The 13,779-nt window shown below is 43.1% G+C and overlaps 1 protein-coding gene across 1 annotated transcript in view; it reads right to left on the reverse strand.

The window, feature by feature from the left end:
- Window positions 1-13,779, reverse strand: part of AXL (AXL receptor tyrosine kinase) — a 117,682-nt gene that overhangs the window by 22,565 nt on the left and 81,338 nt on the right. Inside the window, exons 12-21 of the mRNA XM_073549159.1 lie at window positions 13,435-13,574; window positions 12,527-12,671; window positions 12,420-12,431; window positions 11,815-11,953; window positions 11,633-11,724; window positions 8,649-8,744; window positions 4,886-4,963; window positions 3,494-3,586; window positions 455-576; window positions 34-143 (exon numbers count right to left, since the gene is read on the reverse strand). Coding sequence (XP_073405260.1) covers window positions 34-143; window positions 455-576; window positions 3,494-3,586; window positions 4,886-4,963; window positions 8,649-8,744; window positions 11,633-11,724; window positions 11,815-11,953; window positions 12,420-12,431; window positions 12,527-12,671; window positions 13,435-13,574 — 1,027 coding nt within the window. The remainder of the gene's footprint in view (window positions 1-33; window positions 144-454; window positions 577-3,493; window positions 3,587-4,885; window positions 4,964-8,648; window positions 8,745-11,632; window positions 11,725-11,814; window positions 11,954-12,419; window positions 12,432-12,526; window positions 12,672-13,434; window positions 13,575-13,779) is intronic.

Raw genomic sequence — 13,779 nt, forward strand, 5'->3', positions numbered from 1 at the left:
ACTGCAAGAGTCTGTTTACCCCTAGAACCTTACATGCAATTCCTGGCGGCCAGATCTCTGTGAATGAAGTTCTTGCTGCTTAGATAATCCATGCCGCTGGCAATATCGGTCATGAACTTCACCAGCATCTGTGTTGGGAGGTACTGCAAGCAAAAAATTCATACAAGGTCACAAAATGTTAACTATATTCAGACATTTAGAAAATTGATTTCTGTAAAATGTAGCAACACAAGTTTGTATTTTGTACTGTTTCGTTCCTCTGCTACTCCTCTTGGAAATATAGAAATAACTTAACTACAGGGTGTTACCACATTTCTTGTCAAAAAGGCGTGTATTCCCATAATCTGACACTGGCAGCGCTGAAATACCCAGATGTAAAGTATTTATACATTTCCACGAGGAATAACAGAGGGATGGCTCATCATCACACATTGCTATCAATACTATTACATACCAGGGGGGCATCTCCAAGCCGAGAGTACAGAAGGAAGCTGTGCAGGTCTCCATGTTTCATGAATGGCAAAATAACCACAGGTGATGGATATCCTTCATTCTCTGTGTTCTGAAGACAAACCCCTGAATGACAGAATGAAGGAGATAGTATATACTAAGTGATCTGACTTCTACATTCATATATGTCCGTCATGATGGCAGGGGGATTTGGGGAACTGTGGTTTCAAGGGGCACTGCTGCGTTAGTTACAGGGGAACTGCTATCTCTCCTGACAAAGCTGTTTTAGGAAATGATGGCATTTTTCACATTTTTCCAGAAATAACATTTCTGGAGTATATTTTCCTTAAACTCTACATTGTGCTGTTCCTCTGTTATTACTCTTGGAAATCTTTTTAAACATTCACAACTGAGTGTTACCTTCCCTTTGTCAAATTGCGTGAATCCCTGCCTACTCTGTCACTATCAACAGTGATTGGACATTGCCAATTTGTGCAGGAATAGGACCTCTACTGTGCAGATATATGCCCTTTACTGTGCAGGGACACACCCTCTACTGTGCAGGAACCCACTCTCTACTGTGCAGGGACACACCCTCCACTGTGCAGAGATATGCTCTTTACTGTGCAGAGATATGCCCTTTACTGTGAAGGGGTAGACCTTCTACTGTGCAGAAACCCACCCTCTACTGTGCATGGACATACTCTCTACTGTGCAGAGACACACCCTCTACTGTGCAGGCATACACCCTCTACTGTGCAGAGATATGCCCTTTTCTGTGCAGGGACACACCCTCTACTGTGCAGGAACCCACCCTCTAATGTGCAGAGATATGCCCTTTACTGTGCAGGGACACATCATCTACTGTGCAGAGATATGCCTTTTAGTGTGCAGGTACACAATCTCTAGAGTGTAGGAACCCACCCTCCACTGCGCATGGACACGCCCTCTACTGTGCAGAAATATGCCATTCAGAGTGCAGGGACACATCATCTACAGTGAAGAGATATGTCCTTTACTTTGTAGGGACACAAACGCTACAGTGCAGGAACCCACCCTCTACTGTGCATGGACACGCCCTCTACTGTGCAGAGAAATGCCCTTTACTTTACAGGGACACAAACTCTACAGCAAAGGAACCCACCCTCTACTGTGCAGGGACACACCCTCTACTGTGCATGGACATGCCTTCTACTGTGCAAGGATACACCCTCTACTGTGCAGGGACACACCCTCTACTTTGCATGGACATGCCCTCTACTGTGCAGGGACACGCCTTCTACTGTGCAGGGACACACCCTCTACTGTGCAGGAACACACCCTCTACTGTGCAGGAACACACCCTCTATTGTGCAGGGACACATCCTTTACTGTGCAGGAACACACCCTCTATTGTGCAGGGACACATCCTTTACTGTGCAGGGACACACCCTCTATTGTGCAGGGACACATCCTTTACTGTGCAGGGACACACCCTGTACTGTGCAGGGACACATCCTTTACTGTGCAGGGACACATCCTTTACTGTGCAGGGACACACCCTGTACTGTGCAGGGACACACCCTGTACTGTGCAGGGACACACCCTGTACTGTGCAGGGACACACCCTGTACTGTGCAGGGACACACCCTGTACTGTGCAGGGACACATCCTTTACTGTGCAGGGACACACCCTGTACTGTGCAGAGATACACCCTTTGCTGTGCAGAGATACACCCTTTACTGTGCAGAGACACATCCTCTACCGTGAATTCATTCATCCATTTCCAGAAGGAATAACAGGACAACACAGAGTCACAAGAAAATACGATTCAAAATTGTTATTTCTTGAAGAGCATATCTTTTCAGTAAAATGTGAGTGGTGACAGTTCTTCAAAATATGTAATTTTTGCATGTGGACTTTTTGCTGGAATCAACCAGTTTTCAATAAGCGCATCCCAAACTTTGCAGATATGGAAGCAAGACAGCGTTGTTCCTAACATTTCTTTTTGATGAATTGGAACCTTTCCTTAGAATTCTGGTGCAAAACTGTTTGACATATTGCAGCAGTTTGGGACTTTTTGTGTTTTATGCCAGTCCCGGCATGATCTACCTATTTAATTTTTAAGTGGGTGGAGCTTCATGGGGAGGAGGAACGGTCGGGCACGACCGTAAAGTTCATTATAGTGTACTCCTGTTCTCAAAAGATGTGAAATAAGAGTTAGCGACTTTAATTAGATACATTGCATGTGATAAAGAAAGAAGATCTATTAATCTTTTGATTCCAATAATGTCTGCAAAGCGCTGTGGAATTAATAGCACTATAAAAATTAGTAAAATAAATAAATAAATACTGGGACATCATTTAGCAAAGTGGTTTGTTTTTCCCAAAAGTCAAGTGATTCAGTAAACTTAAACATATTGATTGCAAACTGCAAAACACTGGTAATGGCGGCACACCCAAAATCAGATGGTTTCAATGGAGAAAAATTATCCTGGTAGAATCGAGGAATTAAAGTTTAGGAACAGCAGGCTGGGTAAGGTAGGAGGAGGCTGCTGGCAGATGTTTTTGAAAATGCAGTGCATAACTTCTGCCACTAGGTGGCGACAAATGATTGAAGAAAAAGACTGCCATAGTGGACAAAGAGTTAATGCAAAGTTTTTGACAAAGGATATTTGGCAGCATGTCTTGTAGCTTTGGAAAATATTACATTAAAAAGTTACTAATTAAATAGACTTTTCAAAAAAAGACAACTAAATCTTTGAATACAGAAAAGTTCTCCACATTTCTGTTTGTAGCATTATATTTTACGTGGTTGTCAGTGAATGGAAACATTAATTCTAGTTAATGTCCAGAGGTTAAGTATACTTCCTGGTCATAGCCAGCTCAGATTGACGAACCCTGGCCCATATCTGTGTTCGAATATGATCTGAATGGGTTTTGAACCCCTGGATTCTAAAAATATAATAAAATGATTCTATTCACTGACAGCAAGCAGATATAAGACATTATAGTATTTAGCTCAGCTCCAGGAGCGGACATTACAAGGGTCCCAATACTCACCAATCAGACGCATGACATTGGGATGGTCGAACTCCTTCATGCACACGGCCTCGCTCAGGAAATCTTCCATCTCGGTGCGGGTGCAGATAGCAACTAAGGAGAAATGAAGAAAGTTATGTGCGAGAAATCAATGCAAGTAACGGAGTAATAAGGATGGACAGATGTCCTCACATGATCTTCTTATACAGAGGTGTTATCAGTCATCGTACAGGATCTACTCTATATAGAGGTGTCATCAGTCATTATGCAGGAGAAGGAGGAGGTGAGCTGTGACATCCCATATTTTGAATGGTGGATCATGTGTTATCAACTGTATACAGAGGTGTTATTAGTCAGTGTACAGGAGGAGTAGGTGAGCTGTGACATCACCTATTGTGAATGGTGGATACTGTTGTTTGTACAGTATAGAGGGGTATCTTTCACTGTAATCCCGTCTGTGATGATGATGATGATGATTATAACAAAACTTTTTAAAAGTCTTCTCCACAGAATTGGAAGTGGGCTTCTAGTATTAGGCCTGGACACCAGTGTGGAAATTGTAAGATTTCTAAGCTGTATGATATATTCACTAGCTATTGAACCCGTTCTACGCCCGGGTGGCGAGCATTTATATATTGGTATATGGTCTCCATCCTGTTATGTGCTGCTTCCATCCTGCGCCCTAATCTTGTCATGTGCTGCTAACATCTTGCGCCCCCATCCTGTCATATGCTGCTCCCATCCTGCGCTCCTTTCCTGTAATGTGCAGCCCCCATCCTGCGCCCTCATCCTGTTTTGTGCGCTTCCATCTTGTCATGTGCTAATCTCTTTCTGTGCCCTCATCCTGTCATGTGCTCCCATCCTGCGCCCCAATCCTGTCATCTACTCCTATCCTGCGCCCCCAATCCTGTCATGTGGTGCACCTATCCTACGCCCCCATCCTGTCATGTTTTCCGCCCACCAACAAAATGGCGCCTGAAGTGCGCTATACGCATGCGCCATTTCCGATGGTGGATTCATGTCCCGGCCTCCCGCCCGAAGAGACCCCACGGCAATACTGGATAGGTAAGTTGTGCTGGAGATCGCGGTATGCGTTCAGTGCTTACGCATACCGCGGTCTCATGGGCCACCCTCCTCATCCCCGGATGTGTAACTCTGTGGGGTCCAGACTGCGCAAGCGCATCGCCCTTGCGCAGTCTGTAAAGGCTTTGGACAGAGTGATATTCCTAGCATTATATATATATATATATATATATAGTGACATGAAAAAATGGAAAAGCAAAAATCCCAAAAAGTTTAAATTGTCAATTTACCATAAAAACCTGATTTGAACAAAACATAATTTCCTGATAATTCATTACCTTTAATGTAATGAGATGTGGTCCCTACCCACCATCACAAACTATCACTTACTCTTCATGGTCTTCACCGCCACCTTGAGAATGTAGTCGTCTTGGTTTAACTGACCCTCCATGACCGAGCCGAACTCTCCTGTGAAACAAGATCATAAATCACATTCAATGAGTGGTTTTTTTCACCTTTTAGAAAAAAGACCCTCCTTCGCACACAGTACTGGGTGCACATGACATGTAGGAAAATGGCGGCCTAATTTGGCACAGTGTGAAGGACACCAGTTACATATGGGAGGAAGTATAGATTACACCTCTTGGTTCCTGATCCTTTTGGTCCCACATTGTTGTGTTCATCCACCATTATATTATTAGTTACTCATTAGTGATTAGTAAGATAGGTCATTGCTGGTATGCATCCCATGCAGCGTTGTGGCCCCCAGAGCGGTGGCTGGTGGTGGCTGCTGTCTCCCCATACAGCAAAGCCCCTACATAGCATAGATCCTTCAGGTATAGCGTTGTTGACCCTCTGGGACCCCTCGGAAATCAGGGTTAACAAGCTACCCTCAAGGAATAGCAAGAGACAAATCTGTCTGGAGATCAGTTCCCCAAGAGGAAGCTGGAGGAAGCCATTAGATCAAGTGCTGCTTTCCAATAGCTTTTCCAGACTGTGGAGGATAAGACAGAGAACAGAAGTGGAGCCTGCTCGGCTCGTGTTTCTGTTCCCACACATAGGAAAACATAGTGTGGATGAGACAGCAGGAACCTGCCCTGTGAGCTCTGATGGGAAAGACGGGAGGGAAAAAATACTCTTAAAAGTTGCATCGGAAGTCCCGGAGGAGAATTTATTTTGCTTTGCTTCCTACAGAATGTAACTAGTTCCAGATACGACTTTTATTGAATCGGGAACTCACAATAGATCGGAGCAATAAATCTCTGTCACTTCATAGCGGGCCTCAGAAGAAAGACTGACCACATAGTGGGGGCGCATACATACTGAACAGTCAAAACTAATGGGCCCATTGTCTTAATCATTGAATTCTAATTTCTCTTTCAGTCCCTTTGCCCCCCCCCCCCCCCCCCCGTGTATGATATCCATCCCCTTACCCCTGGTGTATAAAACCCGGCCCTCCACCATGCCTTCTGCCTTTATTAACATGTGACAGAACGGCTGGTGATGCAGAGCTCACTGATACCAGCGCAGTCCTGTAATAGGACATCACCGGTGTTAGATGTCTGTCCATGACATTTCTTCCACCTAAATCTTCTCCATCACCTGTGAGTGATGATATTAAGAAGATTAAGGAAGCTACAAATTAACTCAGCCACGAAATGTTGCCCACGTAAGTTACGAGCCGTGTCTCACCGAGTGCTGAGGAGCAGAAGTCACCAACACTCTGCTGACTCCATAACTGCAGAGTCCAGTCCACAAACATTGGGACTCTGCTGGGACCTTCATTTTCGAGCAGCTTCATGCAGCCTGACATCATCAAGCACAATGCTGAGCATCGGATAGAGTGGTGTAAGGCTGCCACCACTGGAGGAAACGAGGTCTATTCAGTGATGAATCACACTTCTCTATCTAATGGATGAGTCTTGGCTTGGTGAATACCAGGGGAACGTTACCCCCGACTGCATTCTGCCCGTGTACAGTTTGGTGGAGGAGGATAATGCTATGGGCTTGTTATTCTGGGTTCAGCCTCAGCCCCTTTTTTCCATTGAGTGGAAATCTCAATGATTCAACACAAGACATTGTGGACAGTTGTAGCTTCCAGTTGTTGGAACAGTTTGGAGAAGGCTCTTTTCTGTTCCTTATAACTGCGTCCAGTGCACAAAGCAAGGTCCATAAAGACATGGTTGGGGAAGTTTGTTGGAAGAACTTTACCGGTCTTACAGAGCCCGGACCCCCATTTCATCCAGCATCATGGGATGAACTAGAATAGAGAAGGTGAGCCGGTCTGTGAATGAATGGGTGACAATTCACATAGGCACACTCCTAAATCCTGTAGGAGTGGACGCTGCTATATCTCCATATTAATACCTATGGATGCAGAATAGGATGTCATAAAAGCTCCTGTAGATTTTTCAATACTTTTCTCCATGTAGTGCATTTTATGGACATTATTGCTGTATAACCACAGTTGCAGTAATAGATATATCTTGCAGATTAGTCTCGTATTTTCCTAAAGGCATCAGATGTTCATTAACAAGGACTTGATTAGGAAAGAGCAGGAGAAACCTCGGGGGACCTCTCTCATGGTTAAATGAACCTTTGAAGACTTCTGCCATGGTTCCCTGCCTCCTGTAAATAAATAGCCCCTCAGGAAAGCCGTGTAACTACTATCAAGACCTTGACACAGGAGGGTAAAGCAGAAAAGCTTGTTCATGGGCTGATTGGACAGTTTATTGTCGCCCCTATAATCATGGCCGACAGCGGTACAACATAGGATGTCCGAAGGACAATAGGCCAACTGCATGGAGACCTGGGATAAAAAACCTTAAACCTGCGCCGACTGCTTCATTGTATCATCGATCGGCGCTCATTATGGGCAGAAATCTGCCATTGTGAACGAGAGGCTTATGAATACTGACCACATGCTTAGTAGTATTCGCATAGGTTCTTGGGCAAGGTTGTGGTTTAAGCCAGGTCTAGAGAGTGAGTTTTATGGGCCCCTTGGTGACCGTTCTATTTTGGGTCCTAATGACATTACATTTTTTTCTGCTCAGTGTTGCTCTCCAAGAGCCATAACTTTTTTATTTTTCTAATGACATAGCTGTGGGCCGTCATGCCTTTTTGGGAGACAACTTGTACTTTTCAAGTTGTAATTTTATCAAATTCACTGCATGATATAAAGAATGTGATAATTTTATGTTTCCAGTCGTTACCGATGTTGCAACAACTATTACGTGTATTTTACTTATTTTTGTACATTTTTGTTATTTTTCTTCGTTTTTTGCATCATTTACTTGTCTTTTTTTAATATTACAAAACACCTTATTGAATTTTTTTTTACTTCTTGTAGAGGCCTTGAACACATGATGTCTTGATAGGCAACCTATTAGACCACGCTCTGGTTAACCTTATTATTCTGTGCTCGTATAAAAAGGGGTTGTCGGCAGCACATCACCTTTCTACTTGGTTTGATATGCTGCCGAGAACAATGATTTTTTTTAAGCCTACTTATAAATCATTGCACCCGATCAATGAGTGCTTTGGGCATTTGTCGGTTGTTTGCATGCCTGTTTAGATGAGTGGATAATTGGAAAGGAGTGTTCCTATGAAAGTTTGCTCCCAGATTTTCAGCCTACCTAAAGTGTCCTTAACAGGCTCTCATACATTTTAGCGTTAGAGGCCATTGTTAATCCTTAGTCTATCATCGTAAACCATCTCCATTTTGGTCTTTAGTTAGCAAAAAACAACTTGAAAATTGCAAAGTGAAGTGTGAATTAAGCCTTAGGTCTAGGTGATTCTTCCAATCATGATTTACTTTGCACCCAACATCCCATTAGAAGATCTCCATTCTCCTGACGTGATCGTTCCCACTGTGCAACTCCCTTTTAGATGGAAGCAGCTGATGGGGACATGTAGTAGCATGCATCTCCCATAGATAAATGAACCACCATGGAAAACTTGGTTTCTTTGAGTTTGTAGTTAGTAAGGGCTCATTAAGCAGGATTGCAAGCGTAGGTTCCAAAGAAGATGTCCATATGCCCTAACTAGACATATCGAAAAAGTGTTGCAATGTAAATATTATAAATATAGGAGCCTGGTAAGATAAATGTCTGAGGAACTTCTTTCCATACAACATAGAGATGACTCTACCTACCTTCTCCGAGGGTCTTGCCAAGTGTAAGTTTGTGCCGATCCACCATAACGTCTCGGAGTTTCTCTTTAAGATCATCACTGATGCCCAGTCGGTTCACTGGAATGTGGGAACAATCAATTATTTTCTTAATGGAAATTATTGTAACCTACACTAATAAAAACATTTAAAACCGAACATTGCAAACAATCTGGAGGGGTTGCACATTTTAAGTATTTGTGTATAAAGTGAATCTCCACATTTTTAGGAGCAAAATTTGCATTAACTCAATTCCTTAATACATGGTTATCCCAGCTAGAGCTTCATTTTCAGCTCCAAACCTTTTGCACAGCGAAGGGTATGTGCAGACGATTACTAAATGCTGCAGGTCCAACCCGCAGCATCCAGATGTTACAGCATAGTGGATGTGATTTCAAGAAATCCCATGAACACTATGTGTCCAGAGACACCTACAGATCATCCAAAGAGACGGACATGCGGCGAGTCTCTCCATACCGCAGCATGTCAATTTCACCAATAGAATGTATTGGACATGGTGAATCCGCATGATTTAGTGAACTCATGTGGATTCCCCTGCGTTCAATAGACGGCAGCGCTATTGGACACAGCGAACATGTGCTGCGTCCAAAGCACTGCCACTTCCGGGTCGTATACCCCCGGCCTAAACGTTTAGGCTATCTGTAGCCATAACTATGGAATGTTAGAGGTCAAGAATTACTTTTTTCTGTTCTGTTATAGAAGAAAGAAAAAAGAAATATATGCTAAGAATGATTCATTTCATGATGGACATGAGTCTCGAACACAGCCTGAGCACAGCTTAAATACTTGAACACAGCCTAAATATCTGAACAGAGCCTCAATATCTGAGCACAACCTAAATACTTGAACACAGCCTAAGTACTCGAATAGAGCCTAAACATAGCCTAAACACCTGAATCAGCCTAAACACTTCAGCACAGCCTAAATACCTGAACACAGCCTAAATACATGAACACAGCCTAAGTACGCAATCACAGCCTAAATATCCTAACAGCCTAAACACCTGAACACAACTCTATATCTTCAACACTGCCTAAATACCTGAACCCAGTCTAAATCCCAAACACAGTCTAAGTACCCGAACACAACCTAAACACAAAGTCTGAACACAGCCTAAACGCCTAAATACCTGATCAGAGCCTAAATAACCAAGCACAGCCTAAATACCTAAACACAACCTAAATCCCAAACACAGTTTAAGTACCCGAACACAACCTAAACACAGCTGAAATGCCTGAACACAGCCTAAACTCCTGAACACAGCCTAAATATCTGAATACAGCATAAACACCTGGACATAGCCTAAACATCTGAACCTAACTTGAACACAACTTAAACACCTGAACACTGCCTAAATGCATGAACATGGTCTAAACACCTGAACACAGCCTAAAAACTTGTACACACCCTAGATTTCTGAATACAGCCAAACTGCTTGAACACAGCCTAAATATCTGAACAGAGCCTGAACACCTGAACATTGCTTAGGCTAGTTTCACATTTGCGTGTCAGGGCGCAGCGACGGCCTGCGCACGGCCGCCGCTAAACCCCGCCCCCTGCTGCGCCTCCTCCGGTAGCTCTGCCTACCGGCGCATGACGGTGCATGCGTCATGCGTTCCCTATTTTTATCACTGAGGACGCAGGCCATGCGCAGTATGTGTTTGGCGGCGCCTATGTCCTTTTGACGGGGCGCCGAGCGCAACCAAATTGCAACAGGTTGCGTTTGGCGCTGGTCAGCGCACCGTTAAAAGGACGCATGCGCCTCCAAACGCATACTGCGCATGGCCTGCATCCTCATTTATAAAGATAGGGGACGCATGACGCATGCAGCATCATGCGCCGGTAGGCGGAGCTACCGGAGGAGGCGCGACAGGGGGCAGGGCTTAGCGGAGGCCGTGCGCAGGCCGTCGCTGCGCCCTGGCACGCAAATGTGAAACTAGCCTAAGCTATGCGACTGATAGCTAGATGTATTATGAAATAAATAAGCACAGAATTATTTTATTATTTGTATTATGGAAATCTATTAAAGGGGATTTCCATGAAAAAAAAAATTGTTCGGAGGAAAGGGGTCATTTGAACGTCCTAGAAAACCCTTTTAGGAATAAATTGATGCAGAAGTTTTGACTTAATTAAAAAAGTCTGGATATATGGTATCTCATTTGACTACTGTCCTCAATGTGAAAACTGCAACACAAAAAAATAACTTTTATAACTTTTAAGCAGTATAACCAGTACAAATATGACATAATTATCCCCAAATTGTACATAGACTAACATATAAACAAATAATGACTTAACTGGAAAACATGAAATTTATATGCTTATCAATTTTGCAATAGTTGTTCATTAAAATTTATACAATGACTTTCCTCGAAAACAGCCCTTCCTCCTGCTCATCCCAGAAGATCGACTTCATGGAGGAAGCCATCACTTAGAGAAAGGACTTTGTGTAACCATGGAGCAGTCTGGATCCCAATGTTATTCAGCACAAAACATGAGCAGGAATTTCCTGATGTTCAGCCAAGTGGATGGAGTATGAACAGAATCTCTGCAGACTCCTCCAAATCTTACGTCTATCAATCTGGCCTAGCAGACAACCCCACCTATCACTGTGCTAATTCCTAGTACAACAGACCCCAGTTGTCTGTACACGGGGGGCTATCCTGACATCTGGCGTATTCCGCAAGTCATAAATATTTAGGAGTTACATAAGGCTGAATTGATTCACATCTGAATCTTATTTCTAGAGAAAAAAACAGGATATTCCCATAGTTTTCAATCCTGTTGCTCCATGCTTGGTCATCAGCCATCAGATTGTGCCAGTAGTCAAGAAAACACAATGTGGGTTCATTTTGCACCAACTATGGACAGAAGCCTGAGAAGCCCTAATTTTGAAGATTGGTGACCAAATATAAGGTTTGGTATATGGAAGAATATGTCAGACTTACAGGTGGCTTCTGTAGTTCTTCTACTATAAGACTTCCTTACTCGGTACCGGACCACAAGTTCTCCTTGCTCCACCGTTGGTTCAAAGGCCTCTCTGAATATTTAAAGAGAAAAAAAGCCTTATTGCCTTCTACAAAATGTCTTCCTTAAGCCTCATTGATATAGCATTAATGTCTCCACTCACCCATAACGTGTCTCCTTCTTACGGAAACGTGCAAGGAAAATAGCACCTACAATAGCACCAAAAACTGCCACAGCAACCACCAGCATTATGTACCACCAATGCCACGAGAAAGGAGATGGCGCTGTATCATCTCTGAAAGCTGTTGGAAAAAAATAGAGAGTTTTTAGGGTTTTTCTCAAGTTTTGGTCACAAATGGAAGAGAGAAGATTCTCCAGTGCATTCTAAAATTGTTGAGGAGACAAGAAATTTCCAAATATATAGCTAGGGAAGATAGTCTCTCCAGTTTCTACAGAACATAGATTAGAAATACGAGTTTTAGATCCTTTCCTTTGGAATATACCATAGACGGAAGAGAACGGTCATGCTATGGATTACCTTTCAGCAGAGTAACATGCTCTATGGGGGTGCTTTTCAATGTTTCTCGGACCCAAGTCCTCCCTATTAAAGGCTACAACATACATTCCTCAACATGGAGATACCCGAATATGGCATGTATAGGATAATCAGTAGGTAGAGAACCGATGTTCTAAGGCTCATAAGATTGGATATCAGTAGTTACATTGATCCGGACTTCATGAGTATTTTGTGCATGTTGTGCTTCTTACCTTGAGGAGAATCTAAAAAAAAAAAGCCAATTGACATACGTCAGTCATCAAAAAACACTTTACACCATACGGATTAATATAATGAGTGGTTGATTGAAGTTTCTTACCATAGCTGATGTCTGTAGCAACAACAAAATCACTCCAAGGACCATCCCCGGAGACTGTGTAAGAGGAGAGTCGAACAGTCAGATTGTCCACTGGCTGCAACATCTCAAGCATCACCTCATTAGTCAGGCCAGCATCTACAACGACCTGTGTAGTAAAAACTCTACACTGAGTATATGATGTAATATTTATGTAATATTTATATATTCGAAGCCTGGTATATACCATGTACTGACACACAATCAGGACAGAGGAGCAAACACAACTAGTAAAGTAACAGTCAATTAACACGATAATATATCCGCACACGACTGAAGCAGACTGGCTGTATCATTGAGTTTGAAAAGCTTAAAAAGTTCTGTGAAGACACTCGAGGTCCATACTTGGCAACACTCTGGGAATGTCTGGAAGGCTTTGGAAAAAGGGGAGACCTATGGGACTTTTAGCAAACTCATAGGTACTGCTGAAATATCCTGGAAAGTAGCATTTCTGGAGAGTTTCTGCTCCTTGGGGGAGGGAAAAGAGGTGTGGAAAGGGCAGAGCCATTGAAAAGGTGGCATGATCACAGGGGAAATCAATTATTCCTAAAAGTTGTCAGGTAAAGTTGGCACATATGAGAGTTACATATGGTTCCTGGTGTCTAAGGGGGTCCTCTACTACATAAATATGCAGTACATAATTAAAAGTACATGGTAGATTTGAGACAGAAGAGATTCTAGTTAAGCCTTGAGGCAAAGATACAGGAGAAAGGGCTGGTGGGTAATATTACATATGGGTGCCAATGAGATGACAGACCTCCAAGGGCGTCAGGTCTAAAACTTTGCTCTGTGGGAAAGAAGCCATGACATTCGTGCACACAACTCACATAATACACAAACTGGGTACATGGGTTTGTTTTTGGGTCTTGTACCTCTGGTTGGTCTCTCATTTGATATGCCAGCTTGTAACCCTTCAATAAACCATTCAGTGGCGCTCTTGGCTCCATCCATGTGATTATGATAAAACTCTCGTTCTTTATTGCAGTGACATTTTGAGGCGGACCAGATGGAACTATCAAGGGAAAGATAAATCTCTTGTAAGCCTAGAAAATGACCACATAATCTTGACATGGAGCTAGGGTGTCTCTTGTACATAATATACTTAATTTACATCTATTGTAAGAAACAGCTCCACTCTTGTCGGCAGGCTGTGTCTGATACTGCAGCTTAGTGCATGATCCTAAGCAGAAACACCAGACGTAGTCCACAGAAAAAGA

This window comes from Dendrobates tinctorius, unplaced genomic scaffold, assembly GCF_039654945.1.
Source record: "Dendrobates tinctorius isolate UK_male_01 unplaced genomic scaffold, ASM3965494v1 ptg000158l, whole genome shotgun sequence".
NCBI lineage: Eukaryota > Metazoa > Chordata > Amphibia > Anura > Dendrobatidae > Dendrobates > Dendrobates tinctorius.